The following is a 22386-nucleotide window of genomic DNA, read 5'->3' as shown; positions in this document are numbered from 1 at the left end:
TCAGGGCTGAATTTCAAGAAAGGGACCGCAAAGAAGTCAGCAAAGTCATCACTGAAGAAAGCAACGGTGGTGGCACATACTTATAATTTCCAATCTTTGAAAGGGTCGGGGGTTAAAGGTCATCTGCAGCTAAATTGTTGAGTTCGAAGCCAACCTGAGCTATGTAAAAATCTTGTCTCAAAACAATGTTCCTAAAGGGAAAAGGCAGAATGAGAATTATTGTGGCAAATCTCTAAAGGGCAGCTTGGCCTTGGGGTGGGAAGACTGAAAAAAAAAACCACTAATCCTTTTAAAATCATTATTTTAAATTCGGAGGAGGTAGACACTCAGTGGAGCTGGTGACAGCTTGGTCACCTCTAGGCAGATCACGACACGGAGAACTTGGGACGGAATTGTGCCCTACTGTAATTTTCAAGCCTTGACTTTAGGATACTAATGCCAGGAAGGTTCTGTAACCTTCCAGAACAGCACTTCCATCTAGGGACCAAGTGTTGAAACACACGGAAACCATAATGCTCACTGAGGTTAGTTTCTGGTTTCTCGAGCCTCTTCATCGGTGAAAAGACCGTCTGCAGGTGCACAGTGCAGCTGCGGATATCAAGCAAGAAAATGATTTACGAAGTCTTTGTAAACTGAAAAGTGCAAGGAAGAGCACAGCGTGGCAGCAAATGCCTGTAAGGGACGCATTTGGAAGGCTGAGACAAGATGGCAAGTTTTGTATCAAAAGGTATAGGTAGCATCATCGTCCTTGTCATCGTCATCATCATCATCGCCTTTATGCTTTAACTGTATTGCCTCCAAGTTTGTTACCAGATCAAATACTGTTATGGGTTAAATTAAGTTTGACTGTTAATTCCAAAAATTATGCACAATGAAATGACTTAAACATGAAAATTTCACATGAAATCCATTAGAGTGCTGTAAGACTCTTAGGTCTTTCTGCTATATCCTAAGTCTAGCCAGTCCAAGGTCATCTCAGAGTGCAATGTAGCTCCACTAAATCCAGCCACTACATCATATTCCCAGCAGTTCCCTAGGATACAAAGCAAGGCCCCTCCCTTTTAGGTCACTCCTCAAAATTTTACTTCTGCTTACCTCCACCGGCCAAATTTAGTCACATAACCACGTTGGACTGCAATGGAAGCTGTGAAATGTGGTTTTATTCTGAGTGACCACGTGTCTGGATAAAAACAGAGGGGTCTCATCCTATTATTTGAAAAGGGCACAGAAATCTCTGTCGTAGGTGGTCAATTCTCCAACCTCAACCTCATGTCCCTGTGAGTGGCAGCTGACCTCCCCTGACCACAAAACCTTTACTACTGAGAGCAAATCACACTCCTCTTTCCTTTGTCCCTAAGCGCACTCAGCACAGAGCTGACCACAGCTTCTCTCCTCGCAGACATGTCCCCAACTCCCAACTCAAGTAAGAATCCAGTGTCTTCCCCAGTCTGGTCCAGGGAGGAAGGTGCCCACTGAAAGGCAGGCCCAGTCATCCGGGCGGGCGAGGCCTCCTGCCTCCCTGCTCATGATGGGGAGCAAAGGGAGAGAGTGCAGCAGGTACAAATGGGGCTTCCACATCAGCCCTCTCTGTACCCCAAACTAGTTCAGTTTAGCACAGGACAGCAGTCGATATGAATTAGGTGCTCAGGAGTGTTGTGGAAAGATGGCTAGCCTCTTAGCACGCCGTGTTCTGAGAGCAGTCTAACTCTTCGGGGTTCGGTTCCTGCTCCTCCTGGCCTGGTACAGTATGGGCCAGTCCCAGCGTGCACCTGCCCTATGGGCACCTCTAGTTTGTGTGCTCGGTGAGCAGGCTTGGAACTCCACTCCTGCACAAAGAAATCACATGCAAGCAGACATCTGAGTTTGCAGCAGACTTTACTGAAGATTTAAAGAGATGAAGGGAGTTTACATAGAAAAATACAAAAACCTTAACCTTATTAGACATCTGTGAGTGTATATAAAAAAAAAAAAACACCCTCATTTCCACTGCCTGGGCTCAGGCTCTCTAGGAAGCCTGCGCCCTTTCTTTCTTACTAAGTATATATACAAAAAGCCAAGTTCCAGACACTCTTTAAAGAAATTTATTTCAGAGATCAGGTTTTACTGTGTAGTCCATACTGGTTGCATTCTCCTCCTGGGGGGGAGGAGGGATTTCAGGTGTGCAGCCAGGAACCTGGCTAGACACATGAGTTAGCTACATCCTATATAGAGTCAAGGCTTTGGGGAAAAGGTAATTTTCTTCTTGATCTGTAATATGGGTTATCCAAGGTGCCACTGCCCCCTGCTACCATAGCTTTAAGAAAGAAAACAGGTTTTGAGCAGGGGTCAGACCCAGCTGGCCACTGGACAGAATCCCAGAGGGCAGCTCTCGCTGTTGTGTTGTTTCTCCTCTGTGCCTGGGGCGTCAGATAGGGGTTAGTGTATCTGCAAGACCTTACCCAACACAGCCTCAGGGGCTCAGGAGCACTCTCCTGCCACTGCCTACCCTCAGAGGCCTCTAGCCTCTGCCAGCAGCGCTCAGTCCCCAGGCTGGTAAAGAGTGGGTACACCACAGACTAGGGATATAAGGCCACACTTCAGGCCCCCTCACTATCACAAAGGTCTAGGACACAGAAACTTTTGCACACATATACACAAACACTCTCTCTCTCTCTCTCTCTCTCTCTCTCTCTCTCTCTCTCTCTCTCTCTCTCTCTCTCTCTCTCTCTCTTTGTGTGTGTGTGCCTGTATGTTTATTCATTTGTTTGGGTCTTTATGTTTGTTTGTTTTTGGCCAGGACATAATCTTTCCATTCCAATGACACTTTGGTGACATCTGCTCTGTTAGGGTCAGACCCTGTGAGGGACAAGACCTTTCACCTGGTCCTACTGCCATTTCTGACAGTCATACTAACTAGATAACACCAGAAGTTTTTCACTTCCAGGGTGGAGGCTTCTCTATTCCCAGGCCTTGGGGACCCTGATTCATCTCACAGGCCCAGCGACATGGGTGGTCGTGCCTGGTCCACTCTCCCTTGCCTTTCACATGGCTGCCAAGTGGGAACAGACCCAGAAAACCAATAATTTCCATCCCTAGATGCCCAGGGGAGTAACAATACACCTGCTCCTTTGTAAAACAACAACAACAACAAAAAAACAAAAAACAAAACAAAACACCAATGGCCCTAAAGCTGTTTTCTAAAGATACTATCAAAGGAATGTACCTCCTTGCTTAACACCTCCAGGCCACACTACCACCCTGACAGAATTCCAAAGTCCACATCCACACAGGGAGTGCGAGGGACACAAAGGACTGAACAGTCCTTTTTTCCTACCTAGAACGTTGGCTGGGGGTATGCCCAACTTCTGTCACTCAACATACTCCTGGGACACACCCGTCCCCTCCCTGTCTCCAGGACTCTCCGGAGATTCTTCCTTGGAATGTTCCTTCGGATCCACTTGTCTGCAGTTCCAGGGGTCAGTGCAGATGCTGGGCCCTAAAGCGAAGCTGACCGTGGTACCCTCCTCTGCACACCACTTCCCACTACCTACCAATCTCCTTACCTTGCCTCCAGGCACCCCCTTCCTCAGTCCCAAGTAAGCTTGTAGCCACCCTGTCTGTTTTGCTCATGGACGCATTCCCAGAGCCTGCCACCCCTCAGAAGTTAAATAACTACTCACAAAGCCAGTGAAAAAACAGACAGACAAACAAACACCACCAACAACTCAAGCAACTTCCCTAAGCTCTCTGGGCCTCACTTTCTTAAACTCTAAAATAGGATTGCAGGGCACAGTGGTGAGCACCCATAGTCCTGGCTCCTTAGGAAACTGAGGCAGGAGGATCACTGGAGATATTAGTAGCTCAGGCAAGAGAGAAGAAAAGAAAAATGGCCCCAGCACAATACCAACTTGGTGGGATGAGGAAGGCTCCCTAGTCAAGCGCCACGTCGACTTGAGCGGAGAGGCAACTCCGACTGTCTTCTGTGGCCACTCTCCCATTAGGCCACCGAGGTCAGCTCCCAGAGGAAAAACCTGTGGCCCACACTGGAACCCAACATCTGCGTTGACCTGCTTCCATTAGGAAAAGGCAGTATCCCTTATGTACCACATAAAAGTCAGAAATGGCTGAGGCCAGGGTTTCAAGAATACTGCTCCCAGGCAGTGTGAGCAGGGTGAGGGCCAGGGCTAGGATTTGGGGGGGTCGGGGGGGGCTGCAAACACAGGCCCGCATCTGGACTGGTGAATCCTTGTCAAGGGGCCAGGGATGCAGCAGTCTTTCTGGTACCCTGACCCCCCCCCCCTTGACAGCAGAACCTTTACACGGTGCAGAATGAAGCAGGCCTGGGTCCAGCCACTATCTTAATATGGTGAGGCATGGGGTGGGGGTGGAGGATGGGTTAAGGAGAGGGGATTTTGAGCTACAGAAAGCGTGGGCAGCTTGTCTGTCTTCCTCATCTGAGATGCAGCTAGCCCTCCTCCTATGTGCTTACTTGCATACTTCCGGCATGGCCACTCAGCCTGTGCCCAAGCCCTTGGGTCTGCCCCAGCACCAAAAACCAAAGAAATGACATCAATAAATACTAGCCATCCTCCTCTAGGAGTCTGATCCCTCAGAAGCCACCTCTTCCCTGAGACCTCTGGATCCCTCCTATTTATGACAGACAGGCAGTTGCTGTAGGAACCACCCCACCCTAGTGCATAGCTCCCCAGTCTGGCTCCATAGCTGGAGTTGAAGCTCCCACGGTTAGTACCGATGCATATTTATTGAACATGTGGATGTGCTCAGCACTGTGTGAGGCACTGTCCATACACGAGGTAGGTGAGTGTTATACCCATTTTACAGATGGGGAAACTGAGGCACCATGACATTAATACACCCAAGGTTGCACAGCCTGCAGAGCCAGACTAGACTGACTCCAGAGCCCTTGTTCCTCACTTCCATAGCATCCCCTCAATGATGCCCTGCCCATTTCTGCATCCTTATCGATGCGATGCATCCCTGAGTTCTGGGCACAACACGCCCAGGTTGGATCTTTCTTCCTGAGGCTCCAGGCTACTAGAAACGGCTCCAACTGAGGAAGCAGACACCAGAAAGCCTTGAGAGGGCAGCAGAGAGACAGGTCTAGGCTCTCCAGAGGGAGAGAAGCAAGGGGCCAAGGATTAGATCATTTAACTGGCACAGCCTGACCCAGGCACTTTATAGACATCCTCCCCTCACCAGTGCTAAGCAGAGAGGAAAGGGAACTCATAGATAAGCAGAGGAGCCCCGTCAAGGTCAGGCAGCTGGAAATGCTGGCCCTGAAGCAGGATTCCCTACCTCCAAGCCTTGCCTCAGACTGGAGCCACTGCCCCCTGCAGAGAGGCACCGCCCAAGGAACAAAGCCACCTGTGTAGCTCTTACCTAGTCTCTGTCCAACAACTATGTTGTAGCCACACCTAAATCCAGCCCTGTTTGCAGGAGTGAGGCCTTCTGCTGTTGCTATCCTCAAGCAGTGATGGCAAGGCTGACAGACAGTCGTGTACAGCATCCCTGGGTGTGTGACCCAAGTGCCATCTGTCTTCAGGCCACTCTTGTGACCAGCAGCAGAGTCTGGGGTTCCAGCAGCTGAGATGGACCAATCAATGGGTCTTGAGCTTTGGTGTCTGGTGATGCACCTGGTTGAGTCCACTGAGGTTCTGACTCCTGGACCATCCTGGGGGCATCTCCGGGCCATTGCTTCCAGCTTGCTTCCGGGTGCCCCTTGTCCCCTGGCCCTTCTGGGCTCATACAGCCAGACCAGCTCCTCTGGAAATACTTGACACCTTGGGTTTATTGGGGGGTTGAGTACTGCAAAATCAGGCAGTTTGCTCCTGGTAAGAACTGCAACTCTGTGTGGGCTCTCTTGGCACTTCTGGGGGCTGTCCCTGAAGGTTCCCTCCCAGGTCCCCATTGTCTGGACTTGTCCCCGCCCCCCAGCCATCGTCCTCCAAGTCTCTCATTCTTTCACAAGCCGGTAGACGTGGTGTTGAGCCCCGTGTTCACTGGCTGACACTTCGAAGACATATGCAACACACAGCAACGTCTCCTGTGTGTCTCGGTTGGTGACCACCTGCAGGGGAGACAAAGGTGAGGGTTCAAAGGTCTCCCCGGGGGGTGGGGGGTGGGGGGGGAAGGGATTGGTGCCACCCACCTACGCACCATACCCTGGGCACCTGCCCTGTGCCATACCTGCAAGATGGTGAAATTCTCCAGCACGCTGTTCATCATGTACTTCTCAGGTAAGTGTTTCAGCTTGTGGATAAAGTTGATCATGTACTCACAGAGCGGGGACCGGTGGATGCGGTACAAATAGTGGCCATTCTCATAGTGAGCATACTCTGTCTGGAGAACCCCAGGGACAACAGAGGCTTAGAGTTCCCCCCACCCCCTCTACCCCCCACCCCCACCATCCCCCCTCCACCCCACCCCTCTCCCCAAGCCTGATTCAGCAGGGATGTACAGAGATCCAATCACCACCCATGGGAATGAGAGGCAGAAGACAGCCCAGGAGGAGAGTCATCCTCTGAGGTTTCTGGACCTTAAGCCAGGCCTCTCCCTTTTGTCACTGACATGACAGGCAGGCACCTCCAGCAGAGGGGAATGTAAAGACCCGTAATTAGCAGCAATGAGATGGGGCGGGTGAGGCTGAGGTGGGGGAGGGTACCAGCACCTTGCAATAGACCTGCCATAGGCATGAACCTTGGTGGTGGATGCTGTTGGCATAGGAGCTGGATGGGTGGCAGGGGGCGTGACCACTGACTGGACAGAGACATGGACATCTCAAAACCAACATCGACAAGTTTAATGAAAGTAAATAACTGCAGGAACTTTGTAAAAACCGCGTTTGCTGGGGCAGGCTGATGCTTAGCAACCATCAGCCCCAGCATCCACCTTTAGCACCAAAACAGAACAAAAACCCACTCTCCCACACACTCACTGCTGCTGCTACAGGACCACACTCCCAAGACTGAGAGCAGTTACATGAGTGGGGCTCAGTGGAGCTAATGTGGGAAGTGCTTTCTGGCAATTCTAGGGTTGGGACTTCAAAACAAAAGTCCCTTCCCAGGTCCTGCCTGGCACCAAGCTGTTTGATGTGAGGTGGCTACCAATCCCGGGTGGAGAAGACACCTTCAGTTCTGACCCTGGTGGGCCAAGAGGTGACCAGACTACTGCCATGCACACTGTTCAGCATTGCACAGGGTCACAGACTTTAAGGCCACAGGTATGCCGGGGCAGAGGCTGTAGTGGCATTACACAATAGGACCAGAATGTCACAGCTATTGGAACCAGTGTGTGGAGAAGACAAGCTGATACTTCCTTAGAGATAAGGGGGGCGGGGGGAGGGCGGGCAGGTGATAACACAACCCCAAACATCCAACAGGAAGTGGGAGTGGGGGAGGTGTTCAGCACCAGGCTGCCTGCCCTTGAGTGGGAGAGTGGCAGGAAAACTGCCCAAATGTAAGGTTTCCGTGGCACACCAACACTGAAAAGCAAGCTGTGCGCTGCTGGGATGCTAGGGCAGAGGGATCTAAAGACAGTCTGAAGCAAAGAACGAAGGGAGCGGGGGCTGGAGAGATGGCTCAGTGGCTGAGTGCCACCTGTTTTTCCAAAGGTCCTGAGTTCAATGCCCAGCAACCACACGGTGGCTCACAACCATCTACAATGAGATCTGGTGCCCTCTCCTGGCTGCAGGTGTACATGCAGGCAGAGCACTGTATTCATAATAAAAAATAAATCCTAAAAAAAAAAGAACGAAGGGAGGGAGGAAGGAAGGAGGAGGGAAGGAAGCAAGGGAGAGAGAGGGGGAGGAAGGAAGGAAGAGGGAGGGAAGAAAGGGAGGGAAAGAGGGAGGGAGGGAGGGAGGGGTTAAGAGTTGAGAGCCTAGCCTAGTAGTAGAGTTCTTGCCTGGCATACACCAGGCTCTTAAAACAAACACCTGGTTTTCAGAGATCATGGAGTGAAAAAGTGAGCCGCAAACAACTCCTGAACATCCAACCTCACCTGCCTCTGCCTCTAGAGAGCTGTGTGACTGGGAAAGGCCTCATCTGTGTCAAAGACACAGGTGGATTAGGGAGAAGCCTTCGGGATAGCCTGTGCTCTAGAAGATGTGGGGTGCTTGCCAAGAAGGCGCCAGAGGAATCCCAGCCAGAAGATTCCCAGAGCAGCCAGGGCCCTGAGGTTCAGGACAGGCAGTTAAATCAGTTAACTTACCAGATGCCTCAGACCCAACCCAAAACATACACTTCCTGAAGGCTCATGGAAGCCACGTGGAGCCCACCTGTGCCCAGGGCCTCCCTCAGCAATCCTGCCCCCAGGAGAGCGCCAGTGAAAGGAGGCACACGGACCACCCCCTTTGGCCCCACACCCACTGGGTGGCGTCCTACCTCAACTTTCTCCACTACTTGCTTGCCAAAGGAGCAGACCTTGGTAGAGCAGGTGATGACCATATTCTCGGAGCTCTCGTACTGGCTGGAGACCCCGTAGAAGGCGCTGCCCTCGTCCTCGATGTTGGTATTGAGGTCTGCCTGCCAGAGACATGGAAAGATTGGTTGTTTTCAGGTACATCCTTAGGAGTGGGGGGCGGGGGGGGGGGAAGGTCACAGTGCAGGTTCTTGGAACAGAGAACAGAATGGGGCCAGGGGCCGCCAAGTGAAGCCAATTAAGATTAAGGAGTTATTTGTTTTCATCTGGAGGTGGCCAACTTGGGCATGTTATGCCTGTTTGCCATAGTCCTATGGCTTCAGAAGGGCCAGAGTTAAAACTGCTTCCATTAGCCAGGCAGTGGTGCCTTTAATCCCAGCACTCGGGAGGCAGAGGCAGGTGTGAGTTCAAGGCCAGCCTGGTCTACAAAGCGAGTCTAGGACAGCCAAGGCTACACAGAGAAACCCTGTCTTGAAAAACAAAAACAACACAATACAAAACAAACAAACAAAAAAAAAACTGCTTCCATGTCTAAGCAAAGAAAACTGCCCACATATTGGGTTGTGCTCACGGAAGGATAAACGGGATGACTGGTTGCAGTCAGAAATGTTTTTGTGGGTTTCAAGGTTTGGAGCATTTGTGAGGCTATGGTACAAACATCCCGTAACTGCCGGTGGGGATGTGTGTCTCTGTGTGCACACCCTCGACCACCGCTCCAAAAGTGGTCCCTAGACAAAGTTGTGACCCAGTTTACTCTGATCAGGGCAGAAACAATTTGAATTTCATCCTTTGTTAAAGTTCTCATTATTTTTGCTATACATTTTATTCATATTTAAGTGTTTTAGGCAATCTAAGAACAAATGTCAAAGTGACAGATACAGTAAAAATGAATTGCTTGGTGGTCACTGCTCCATGTGTATCAAGCAGTTTTCAGTTTTTTTGCTTTTGTGACTTTTTTTTTTCTTTTTTGATACCCGCCTAACATGCATATGCCATATTAAAAAAAAAAAAACTTAACAAGGAAATAACCTGAGATGATGACTAACTTTGTTTTAATGTCTTACGGAATTTTCATGAACAATCCAAGCATAATTGTTAAAGAATACATGTATTAAATAAAGTACAGCTCAGTGGGAGACCCTTTGGCCTGGAAGGACCAAAAAATAAAGAAGAAAAAGGAAAAAAAAAATGGTGAATGGGAGGCATAGGAAAGCCCCTGCTATCCCCATATCCAGGCTCAGTGCAGTTCTTTCTGAGCTAGGTTCACAGGTGCCCACGTGGGACCCAGCAATTACTTCTGGGGTGGATATTGCATTAATTACTTTAGGATCACTGTGGCTAGACATCACACACAACCTGAGAAAGGACCATGCTGGTGCTAAAAGCATGAGATGCTGGCTGTTCACATGGCAGCAGGACAGGAGGCAGAGAACACAGCCCAAACCAGGAGCGGTGCAACCTTCAAGGACCAGCAAGGCCACACCTCTTGTTTTTTTTTTGTTTGTTTTGTTTTTGAAACAGGGTCTCTCTGGGTAGCCTTGGCTGTCCCACTTGCTTTGTAGACCTGGCTGGCCTCAAACTCACAGAGATCCACCTACCTCTGCCTCCCCAAAGCTGGGATTACAGGCGTGTGCCACCAGCACCCGGCAAGGCCAAACCTCTTAAGAGCCTTCAAAATAGAGCCACAAGCGGGGGACCAAGCATTCCAAATGCAAGTCTGTGGGAGACACTGCAGATTCAAAGCATATCCTCAGCCCAGAAAGGGTCATGTCCATCTCACAATTCAAACACATGTAGTCACAAGTGTCCAGAGCACAGACTCTTCTGAGGCAATCTGAACTATGAACCCTGCAAAATCAGAACGAAAAACCACATACTTCCCACTCATAAAGCCAAGCAGACATTACCATGTCAAAGGGAAAGCCCGGAAGGGCAGCAGGTGCTGGATGGAGGGTGCTGGTTAGGAGCACTTACTGCTCTTGCACAGAACCTGAGCTCAGCCCCCAGCACCCACGCTGGGGCAATTTACACCCTCTTATGTCCTCCATGGGCACCTGTACATATGTGCTCACATATACAGGACATATATGTGAAAATCTTTTAAAAAGCTGGGCGGTGGTGAAGCATACCTTAATCCCAGCACTCGGGAGGCTGAGGCAGGAAGACCTCTGTGAGTTCGAGGGCAGCCTGTTCTACAGAGTGAGTTCCAGGACAGCCACGGCTACACAGCTAATCCCTATGTCAAAAACAAAAGGAAACAAAAACAACAACAAAATACTTTTTAAAAAAGGCAGTGACTCAGCAAACTAACCCTGAAATTCTATAGCCCCATATCTGATATCCAAGACTTACACAGTGATGGCTCTGTCATTTGCAGCCATGGCCTCTCCCCTGAGCTGGCTCTACTGGGTACCTGCAGCTTTCTTTGACAGACTTCCCACACTCCCAGCATCTTTTGAGGTCTACTGCGACTTAGGCTTACTCACTCCTCTGAAGGACTCCAACCCTTCTATACACTGTGCGGCCTCACAGGCTTTTTTCTAGAACCTTGATGTAAACTCCACGACCCTGTAGTTTGTGCATTCTGTATACCTGCAAAGCCAGCAAACACACAGATATGGGCAGGTTCTGCTGCTAGCTCCAGAGGTATCTATGGACCATGGCAAGTGCCCTCTGAGTGTCTATATAGCTTTACTTGGTAAACAGTTCCAGGACACCCCTTCAGCTCTTTAGTTTAAGGAGGGTTCTTTTGGCTTTTTAATTAATTTTTTAAAATATTTATTTATTTATGCAGTATTCTGCCAGAATGCCACAAGAGGACCCCAGATCTCATTTTAGATGGTTGTGAGTCACCATGTGGTTGCTGGGATTTGAACTCAGGACCTTCGGAAGAGTAGAAGGTGCTCTTAACCTCTGAGCCATCTCTCCAGTCCTTAGAGAATTTTTTACTTATTTATTTTATGTGTATGAATACACCATGCCAGAGGAAGCACGTGGAAGCCAAAGGACTTTGTGCGTTGGTTCTCTCCTTCCACCACGCAAAGCCTAAAGACTGAACTTAGGCCATCAGGCTTGGAGGCGGGTGCATACGCACTCTGAGTCACCTCACTTAATCAGACATATTTCTTTTCATTTTAATTAAGGAATTCTTTTAAAATGGTATACTGTGTGTGTGTGTGAAAACATGTCTTTGCCTCGTTGGGTTGGCCTGATTTTGACATGATGATTTCTAATGTCACTCATTTTCCTACAAATAGCATACAGAAGGGTGATTCTTTGTTTTGCTTTTGTTTTTGTTTTTGATTTTTCCAAGACAAGGTCTCGCTATGTCACTCTGGCTGTCCTGTAACTGATCCTGACCAGCCTGCCTCTGCCTCCCAAGAGCTGAGATTAAAGGTGGTGTCACTCTACGCTTGGCCAGAAGGCTGATTCTTATAATGAGGCTTTTTCACCTACCACACAATGCAGAGGTAACTGCCACATGGACCAGAGTGCAGGCTGTGAGCTGCCAATCACGATGCAGGTTCTGAGACCTACAGAACCCAGGAAGGTCTGGTAGGATTTGGCCACTAGGTGACACCCAAGCACTAGTTTTCTCTCCTTTGGCGACTTCCTTTCAACAGGAAAAATCTTGTGTAAACTGACAAGGGAGTGTTAATTACCCTGTAATTAACGTGTATTAATGTGGCAATACACACACACACACACACACACACACACACTGCTGAGGACTAGCCTAGCCTTTATACCATCACGGATGAATACAGCTGGCTGAGTGAGAAAAGCAATTATAGAACAGAATGAAGAATGTCTCGGTGCCCTATGCATAGCTTAAACGGAGCCATTCATTAGGAGGAAGGAAAAACAAACAATTACAACAGCATCCAAGCCAACATTTCCTCTCAGAAACAAACAGTCCCCTTTACTAAACACTCTCCATTCCCCACCCAAGACTGCTTCAACCTCCCTACCCTGCCTCCATCGTAATCCTGTGGCAGCTGGGGGTGGTGGAGCAAGGCAGGGAGAGCAACCTGTGAGTCCTCAAGGATGTGGGTCAGCCATGGCTCAAGGTCTTCCTGTGACAAAGGAAGTGAACAACAGGGACATGAGCCCACCCTTTCTCCCACGTTCTCTAAGACATAAGACAGTCCTTGGAGACCAGGTCTGCCAGATGGGCATTAAAGTGTTGAGAGACAGTTTGTGAGCTTAGCTTATGCTGTAACTAGTAGACCAATAGAGCAGAAATGAGGACCATGCATCAAAAACAGACAAAACACTGTCATGAGTCCCAAGGCCTGGAGAGGTAGAGGCATTGAGGCCTGGGTGTTATACTCAGATGACAAACACGTGGCCACAGGACTCTGAGCAATGTCGTTTTCATTAACCACACAGATCCTTCCGTAGCCCCATGGTGTCTTTGTTTGAACCAAGATCTTGCTATGTGGTCCAAACTGGGATTTAAAAAGGTGACAGCCACCACACCCCAGCTTGATATATATATTAAACTATGTAAAACTATATATAACTAATATATATAACTATACAACTATACAACTCTATAACTATATATATAAATAAGATGTGTCAGTAGATGTAGCCCTTATAAGACATCTCTGTGCACCATGCTGGGAAGACCCCACTACCAAAGAGCTTCTCAGGCCACACACAGAGGCATCTGTTCCTGCTCTGCACCCCACGCTCATGTGACCTGCCCAGGGAAAGGTCTGTCAGGGCAAGAACTCTGTTTTTAACAAACCTTGCTCAGTGCCTGGCACACTGGCCTTTTGATCAAGGTTGCATATAGCTATCCCGCTTCTCAACTCTGGGTGGCGCTGTGACAGAGGGGCCAGGTCCCTGACTGTAGTGGAGTTACTTGATCCCTGAGTTCTGCGCCCCCACCCCTGCCGAGCTTTCCATCTCAAACATGGCTGCCAACCCTTCAGTCACCTCCCACCCCTTCAAAAAACCTATAGCATTTCGGGGGGGGGGGGCTATGGCGCAGAAAAAGACTCAGGAGTATGTGTGTATTGTGTATGAATCTGTAACTGAGAATAAAGTAGGATTGGTGGAATGAAGAGGGGGGGGGGGGTCCAACATCACCCTAGAATCTGCCCTGTGATGCACAGATCTAAGAGGTGGTGGCCAATGCCAGAGGACATATTCCTAGTACTTGGGTTCCAGGGTGCATCCAGCTCTACCACCGCCTCACCCTGCAGCTGTAGTCCAGGACAGCTGTCCCTCTCAGTGGTCAGCCTTCTGAACACACTACCCCCTCCGTGCACCCTATTCATAGCTGTTCCTGAGGGTGGACAGCTCATGTACTGGGTCTAGAACAGGTGTGAGGGATCGGGTGACTGACAGATGAGCAGACGGCCTTGATTGTTATGTGTTGGTATATGTCTGGGAGGAATGTCAGGCCCAAAGGAGAGCAGTGGACTACAGGGTGGAAAGGCCTAGGGAATTGTCCTGCTGCCTGGCTCCACCCAGTGCACAGCCGGGTGCCCCTTACCCTGCCAAGGACAGGCAGCCTTTGCTAGTTTTCAAAGGGTTCGGGGGGGGGGGGGGGGGGTCCGTTTTCCAGCCCTCACTCCAGTGAGCATGCTCTCAGAACTGGGCCTTGGGGGTGGGGGGACCTCCTCTCCTGCTGTACCTTGATGCCATTTGCACTGGGGGTAAGTCCAGGCTGGCTGCAGGACTATCACCACAGCCCCTCAGTGCAAACAGCAACCCTCAGGGGAGGGAGGCAGCGGTTTGGATCCCGGGAAATGGAAGTGGCCTCTGCTCTAGGCAGGTTCTCCAGCACCTGGGAGGCAGACTGAGCAAACAAAGGCAGCACGAGGAAGGCTGCCTGTGAGACAGGCAACAGTTTCTTGTCTGGACAGGTTTCCTTCCTAAGTGTGTGTGTGGCCAAGCACACAGCAGGTAGGAGGAGGGAGAGGCCAGTGGGCAGGAGACTGCTCATGATTGAGCCAGACTCTCACTATTATAGGTAAAGGTTCCTTGCTGCATTTTCTGCCTTTGGGCTGCTCCCACATGAGGACAAATAAATGATGGTTGCTAATGTGCCAGGGCCTTTGCCATTCCCTCTCTGACTTCCTCTCACCCTGGCACTCAAGATGGGGCTAGGGGAGGAAGAACAAGGTCTCACTTGAGCTCCCAGACTGGAGCCCACAAGAATAACTGCTAACCTTTAAGAGGGAGAAACAGAGGCACAGAAGCCAAGACTCACTGGAGATTCAGCTCGCAAGGGAAGCAGCTGCATCCCAGAGGGACAGCTGGACCTCAGAGTTGCCTGCCTGTCACATGGGAAGGTCCAAGACCCACTGTGGAGTCTGTGCTGCTACAAGGCAATGACCGCGTGAGCTGTTTATACAGCCATGGCTAAACATGTCCATGGGATCTGCCGACTTCTGGTGTCACAGCTGTCCCCACACTCCCTTCTTCAATCAGTTCCCCACCCATGTCCCCTAAGGGAAAGCAAACGAGTAAATGGGCCAGGCGTGGTGGTGGTGTACGCCTTTAATCCCAGTGCTCGGGATGCAGAGGCAGACGCATCACATCACTGTGAGTTCCAGGCCAGCTTGGTTTACAAAGCAAGTTTGGGACAGCACAGAGAAACCCTGTCTGGGGGTGGAGGTGGGGGGGGGGGTGCAGGGAGGAGTAAATGGGCCCAGTAAGGAGACTCTGGTTTACTTCCTCTTGGAAGGAAGGCTTTGCCAACATTTCCTGGGAGAAAGGTCAAGATCTAAAAAATCAGAAAGCCTAGTTTCTTTCTTCTCAGACTGTATGGTCAGAGCTGAGTCTGCACTCTTCTCTGCTACCAACTGGCATTCCTCAGAGCCTTTCAAACAATCCAGAACCTTCTCCCAGTCCCAGGATCAGCACCAAATCTGTGCCTGGGAGGTTCGAATGCCTGACCCTGGAGCCATACTGTTAATGTCTACGGTCTGGTTCTGGTACTACAACAAAATGGATTGTCTGGATAAATTGTTTATCCTGACCATACCTCAGTTTGTCATCTGAAAACAAGATTATCAATCAGATCTACCTCTGCAGAGGTGGCAAGAGTCACAAACGAGAATCCATGTGACCTGCTAATGTGAGTGCACCTGTGATCTTTCTGTCTTCCCTGAACACACCAAGAGCAACCACAGGAACAATGGAGGCCCACCAAGGATGCCTGCCTCAGACCTAAGCCTTGTCTGCACAATGTGTCAGTTTCCCCAATGTGTGAAATGGGGATGCTAAGATGAGCCTGTCTTGAAATGTGTCTAGTAGTACAAACTATTGCCACCATCTGCACTGAGCTGCAGCTCAGTTGTACAGGGCTTACCTGGCGTGTGTAGGGATTGCCTGGCATTTATAGGGCCCTAAGCTCCCTATACTCAGAATTTTTTTAAAAAGTGTATGTATATATATATATATATATATATATATATATACACACATACACACACAGAGAGAGAGAGAGAGAGAGAGAGAGAGAGAGAGAGAGAGAGAGAGAGAGAGAACCAGTTAAAAGGAGGTGGGAGCTATCAAAAAGGGGCTTTAAATATGTCTTGTCCTCCAAGGCAATGTATTGATAAACATATCTTGCCACTGACTACTGGTCCTCCCTTCTGACTCCAGTCACATCCCAAGGGCAGCTGGGCCAATGCTGAGAGAGCAACTAGTCACCTCACTCTGGAGGGGAGTCCAGGATCCGGCTAACCATAACAGAACCTGGAGGCTGCCTGTATAACCACAACAACGCTAACCAAAACCTGCCACAAAGCGGCTGAGTTCATGTCTCCCAGGTTCAGCAGAGCAAGGAGCACCTATACAAATAATCACACCCCATGCAGGATTTTAGAAAGGACCCTATAGGGAGCAGCACAGAATTCTTCCCCAGTGTTTGTTTTGTGGCCATAAGGGCTGGAATTCCAGTGGCCATGACCTTGAGGGCAGAAGCCATAGACCGAGGATGGCAAGGAGAAAGGACTCAGGCTACAGGGATATTACAGAGTGGTCAGAGCATCCTTGGAGGGTCTACTCTGCACGGTTCCTCTACATGATGAAAAGCTATTGACTTATGCCCCGATGCTTCGGGCTTTGGATGATGTGTACTCCGCTATAACACTGAACTAATCCAGAAATTAGACAAAATAAAGGCGTCTCCAAGAAAAAAAAAAGACCAACCAAATAAACTGGAAAATATAAAAACCAATAACTGGGAGGCTTGCCTCAAAACCATGATAGCGTAAGGTCAAGCCTCAGAAGCCACACAGAAAAGTCCGGCTCGGTGCCACACTTGGAATCCCAGCTCTGGCGGGAGAGACCGGTGGATCCCTGGGGCTCTTTGGCCTGGTGTAATCTCCAGGACAACAGGAGATGCACAACACACAAACAGGTCGATGACTCACACCACTAACCCTGACACTTGGGAGGCTGAGACAGGAGGATCACTACAAAGTTTGAGGACAGCCTAGGCTATACTATAAGTTCCAGGCCAGCCTAAACTATACAGTGAGATTCAGTTTCAACGCCCCTACCAACCCCTCCCCAAAAGCAAAAATCAAAGAGAATAAAGGTGCTTGCCAAGTATAAAGCTGAAGAGGGGAAGAAAGAAAAGATGTAAGTAAAGACAATCAATGTGAAATTGGAAACTGGAGATCAAGGAAGTATTAAAACTTCCAGAGAGGAAAAAAAGTATGTCGTAAAAATCCCCTATGTATAGGGACAGTTATAGGTTCTGGCACGCACATCAGAATATAGTAGAGCAATGAATTTACAAATGGCTGCTGTACCGCAGGTGTGGCAGTGGACATTTGTAATCCCAGAACCCAGGAAGCTGAGGCAGAATAATCTTGAGTTAGCCTAGGATATATATACCAAGACTCTGTGTGTGTGTGTACCACATGTGCACAGGGCATGTAGCACAGTTATAAAATACTTCTCTGACATGTGCAAGACCCATGTGTTCAGTACCTAGCCCCAAGCCAAAAAAAAAAAAAAAAAAAAAAAGACAAAACAGTTTTTGACCTAGATTTTCTACCAATCAAGTGTAAGCGCTCTTTCCCTCTCTCCCTCCCTCCCAACTCATACTAATTAAGCTTTAAGTTTTAATTTAAAGACCACCTAGGACCCAACTCATCTTAATGTAACTGCTACGCATTCTATTATTCTGTCGTTCATACCTTTCTCCAAACTTCCCTGCTCCCTTCTTTTCTTTTACTCATATATTGCTAGGGAGGAGATGGCTTTTCTCCTCTCAGCCTAGCAGATCCAGAGTCATATCCAGGCACCATCCTGCTCGGAGAACCAGCTATGTCTGCAACCATAGGGCAAAAAGTACGCATTGTCAAGGCAAGGTCTGGGGTCTCCAACGGGGCATTTGTTTGTGTCTTCTGTGGAGAGCTGGGAACTGGCTTAGCTGTAGGGAGGGCTGAAACAGGCATTCCTAGGCAGGGCCAGAAAGCCACCTAGAATACTGTATACACCTTCACCTTGTCTTTCCAGGACAAGAAACTTCCAGATTACCAAGAGGCTTGGGAAGAAATTGGGATAAGAAATTAGGGTGGGGCGGAAGTAGAAAGAGAGGCCCTGTAGGGTTGCAGTGCACTCAATGGTAGAAGACTTGTCTACCAAAGCTGAGGTCTTGTGCTATAAAACTTAAAAACAAGTAACAAGATAGAGGGCACTCCAGCACTGAAGACTAACTAAGTTAAAGAAAAGCACCTACATAGTCCTCCGGGGGTTAGCAGAAGCCTGAGGAAGCAGGAAGAAGAGTCAGCACTGGGCCCAAGTCTGGTGTCAGATACGGGAAAAGTTCCATATCTGGAGTTTAGTCAGGTGCCTGAAGGACTTCCTGCTCTTATTGGCCATTGGCCTGGTCTCCCCTAAGTTCCTTCTGTGTTCCTTCCTAGGCCCTGGAAGAAAGCTGTGGGCAGTTCCGTGCCTCTTGGTCTCAGGGGAGCATCTCGTGGACTGGCTCTGGGTACCCAACATCCACGGAAGGATAAGGGGAGCAGCAGAGGTCAAGTCTGTGGACGGGATGCTTGAGACAGACATGGGTGGTCTGGGCTGTATCAGGAGACAACCTTGGCTACACACCTCTTGTCCCAGCTCTGCCCAGCCCAATAACTCACAGAGCAGAGAAGCAGCTGGGGACCAGCATCAGGCCCAGAACCAACAGTTTCCAAGTGGACACTCTTCCCGCCCCTCAGTGTCACTCGGTCTTTCCATAGCACTGCTGCAGCCTCAAGGCCTCACTTCCTGACCCAAACCCTTCCACAGTCACCATCAGAAAAGGGCCTTTTGAGTTAGAGCAGGACTTAGGAAGGTTCTACCTTAGTGTGCTGGAGGCCATGACACCACAGCATAGGGGGGCAAAAATGGGCTGAGGAAAGGAAGACAGAAGGAGGGAAGTAGAAAGAAAGGAAACGAAACAAAGGTCTTCAGTCTGCTCAGCTCTCTGGTCTGGCTTCCTGTGTGTGTCCCCTCCCTACCCCCCCACCTCCCGCCACCAACCAGTACCCCACTGTCTCCTACAGAACCATGCCTTCTCTTCCCAGTCCTCTCAATGCAACCAGCGAAGGAAGGAGAGGCTCGCCCTTACCCAGAACTTCACAAGGAAGAAGGCATTAGATGGCCCCCGTTCAAATAGTTCCTTGAGGCCACCTTTCTTCTCTGGGAATTTGTCATAGATCTGGCGGATGTCCACGGCTTCGAGGTAGGGGTCACTGTAGCTTGGGCTTGACTGGCTGATGTGCACGAACAGGTGCTTGTTATACTGCAAACAGAAGGACAATGAGTCTGCCTGCCTCACTTATGACCCGGAGGCAAATCTCTTTACCTCTCTGAGCCTCAGTTTCCTCACCGGGAGAAGGGAGAGAAGATGGGTCTCAGGGTTACCCTGCTGTACCCTGTGCTCCAGATGATGTGGCCTGCACATCAGTGTCTCCTCACTTTCCTGGGAGCCCCTCAGAGCCAAGGTGGGGCAGGGTAGGGGGGGTAGGGGGGTGGGGGGGGCAGGGGGCAGGGGGCAGGGCGCAGGGCAGGGCTGGGAGGAAAGGGCATTAACCTAAGAGAATAAAGACTGGGGAGAAGGCTGAGAGAGCTGAAAGGGAGACCGGAAGCTAGGAAAGCTTGAGGTAGGAGACCTACAGAGAGCAAGAGAAAAGAACAAAACAGAAGGAAGAAAGGGGGTAGGGCAGGGAAGAGTAGAGGAAAGAAACAAGTCATTTACTAAGCCCTGAAGGAAGATGGGGGAAGAAAGATAAAAAAAAAAAAAGCCAGAGGGAGGTGGGAAGGATGGAAGGTGACACCTCTGCTGTAGGACCACTATGAGGCAGGGCTGTGTAGCATGGGGACCGAAGTTCTAGGATTCTAGGCCTTCTTTGAGGACAGGGCCGGTGGTATTAGTGACGAATTCTGGGCCTGCAATATTGGGGCCCTCCAGAGGTGGCAGAGCCTCTGATTAAGATGGCCTCTGTTGGTGTAGGCCGGTCAGACATGGGGGACTTACTGTGTCGGGATCTTGCTGGCGCTCCAGAAAAGCAGAGAACTCCAACATCCAGAGCTTGGAGCTGGCCACACTGCGGCCTTGCCATGGGGGAGCTGGAGGTGCAGAGGGCGATGGGGTGTGTCCTGCGGGAGACTCAAAGCCTAGAAGAAGGGAGAGAGACACACATGGAACCTGCCCCTACTTGTCCTCCCCTTCCACATCCGCAATGAGGACCAGACAAAACCAGTGAAAGTGTGTCCAGTGGGTCCAGCAGAGCCTATGGATCCAACTCAGGGGTCCCAGGCTTTTTTTGCACAGGCCCGTGCTCAAAGGCTGCTGGATTCACAACAGCTCTTATTGCCTGGAAAGCTGCCAGGACAGGCACTGCAGGACTCTTGCCCTGCGGCAGCCAGCTGAATCAACTAGCGTGTTAATTCAGAGGCCCTGGGTGCAGGAAGTCCCCTGGAGGGCTCAGTTGCCTCAAACCCATAGAATACTACCCACGACACAGGTTTCTAAGGAACAAACACAGGCCTAGACTAGGATGGATGAAATGTGCCCCAGCACCACATTTGGTGTTCCTGAGGCTAATCAGGAAGGTGAGACTTAAAGAAGCCATGTGGCCTGGCAGTGGAGGTACATGTTAGCTGCTGCACTCAGGAAGCAAAGGCAGACAGATCTCTGTGAGTTTGATGCCATGCCAGCCTGGTCTGCAGAGCTTTAAAAGAAGAAAAGAAGGAAGGAAGGAAGGAAGGAAGGAAGGAAGGAAGGAAGGAAGGAAGGAAGGAAGGAAATTCAAGTAGTAAGCCCTAAGTGAAGACAGGGAGGTGCTCCAAGCTGGGAACCAACAGAGGCAAGTGTGTCAGGGCTGGGAACCACCTGAGTGAATCTGGAAAGCCACACTTCAAGGAAGAGCAGTCTTGGACTGATGGCAGAAAACAAGGCTCTGCAGTCCGCCAGGGATGCTGGGGAACAGGACGGATTCTGTGCCCAAGTCAAGGAAATCCAGTGGCTGAGTTAAGTGGGGGCTGGGAACCGGTCAGCTTTGCAATGTCTTGGCTTCTCCACCATCACCACCACTGTAATACTGGGAATGGAACCTTGCCTGGAGCAAACACTGTGAGCAAACATTCCTGAAAAGAAGTTGTGTCTGGCTGGGAACCAAAAAAAAAAAAAAAAAGCCCCTGGAAGGAGTGTTTGTGTCTGCCAAGACAGATAGACCAATTGGGATTTCATTACTGTGGAGGGCTCAGAAGTGTACAGGCCCAGAGGCTAATTACTTTATTTGGGGCTAGTTTTAGCCTTCTAAAACAGCCCTTCCTTGTCTCACTCTGTATCTGAGCTAACACCTTGTGATAATAAATAGAAACCTCTCAGAAGCTATTAACTTAGCAGAACACTAGCGCCTGCCATTCCCAGAGCCAGGAGTCATCACATAGCATCTCAGACCTATAGAATACTCCACACATCTTGTTGTACCTGCCTCTTAGTGTACCCACTAGTGTCTTGATTTATGACTTTCTTTGTTCAGTTAAACTATACAAAAAAAAAAAAACCTGTAAAACCATTTCCACATTGGAGTATGAAATTTGGGGTAACCTAAATCTGTTCCCGGGCCATGGTCACTCATAATGGTTCCAAAATGAACTATCCCTTATTCCCTTTAAGATGAGCACTGTGGTTTTGATGTTGACAGTAGATCTAGGCAAGCTCCCAGACACTGAGCTGGGCACTTTTCTTGTTTGGTTGGTTTTGGTTTTTTGAAACACAGTTTCTCTGTGTAGCACTGGCTGTCCTGGACTCACTTTGTAGACAAAGCTGGCCTTGAACTCATAGAGATCCACCTACCTCTGCCATCAAGTGCTGAGATTAAAGTGCACCAGCGTGTCTGGCTGCTGGGCAGTTTTTTATTCCTTCTTCATTGTGGAAGAAGGGTGGGACCAAGGAGGACACAATAGAGGCAGTGTCTTCATGACCCAGGTTTTCTGGGAGGCCGGGTGGCCACTAGCATCCTGGACAGAAGCAGTAGACTCAGCACAGGGGGAAAAAAGGAGACCAAGAAAGAATGGTCCAGGAGAACGGCCAGCCATGCTGAACACACCAGCCCATGCTTAGGACATCCACCCAATCCTTTCCTTCCTTCCTTCAGCCCCAGTGCACCCAGGAGCTGCCATGCGCACTGCGTAGGGACCCACAAGGATAGACAGATACCACTGCAGGGGCACAAACAGAAATGGCAATGAAGAACGCCCTGCTGGACAGAGATCTGCAGAGCCCTGGGCTGGCAAACAGCAGGCACCTAACCTGGGTGAGGACAGGTGGGAGGAGCCATGGCCCAGGAGGAGCAGTCTAGCCACAGCTCAGAGGGAGAGCAGGGAGGACAGTGGACAAGACCGGGAAACACAGTTAACTGGGTCTCAGGAGTCCTGCAGATCTACTGCGGAGCTCAGATATCATCATTAAGACAGCCTGGGGCCAGAGGC

The 22386-nt window shown here is 49.8% G+C and overlaps 1 protein-coding gene and 1 long non-coding RNA gene across 2 annotated transcripts in view; one reads left to right on the top strand and one right to left on the bottom strand.

Annotated features, from left to right (window-relative positions):
- Positions 1-4722: 4722 nt before the first annotated feature.
- The window catches only part of TEAD4 (TEA domain transcription factor 4), a gene marked incomplete at its 5' end in the record, with an annotated part of 79833 nt that continues 62169 nt past the window's right edge, over positions 4723-22386 (bottom strand). Inside the window, 6 exons of the mRNA XM_084765296.1 lie at positions 4723-6067; positions 6187-6339; positions 8382-8522; positions 12390-12494; positions 19016-19189; positions 19925-20064. Coding sequence (XP_084621422.1) covers positions 5954-6067; positions 6187-6339; positions 8382-8522; positions 12390-12494; positions 19016-19189; positions 19925-20064 — 827 coding nt within the window. The 3' untranslated portion in view covers positions 4723-5953. The remainder of the gene's footprint in view (positions 6068-6186; positions 6340-8381; positions 8523-12389; positions 12495-19015; positions 19190-19924; positions 20065-22386) is intronic.
- LOC311588565 lies at positions 13997-16605 on the top strand. Its single transcript, XR_014776260.1, has 2 exons — positions 13997-14627; positions 14766-16605. It is a non-coding gene; the product is annotated as an uncharacterized lncRNA (long non-coding RNA).

This window comes from Acomys minous (genome assembly GCF_964271855.1).
Source record: "Acomys minous genome assembly, chromosome: 17".
In the NCBI taxonomy this organism is placed as follows: Eukaryota; Metazoa; Chordata; class Mammalia; order Rodentia; family Muridae; genus Acomys; species Acomys minous.
Note: the sequence above shows the minus strand (reverse complement) of the source record. Positions and strands in the feature narration are given on the sequence as shown.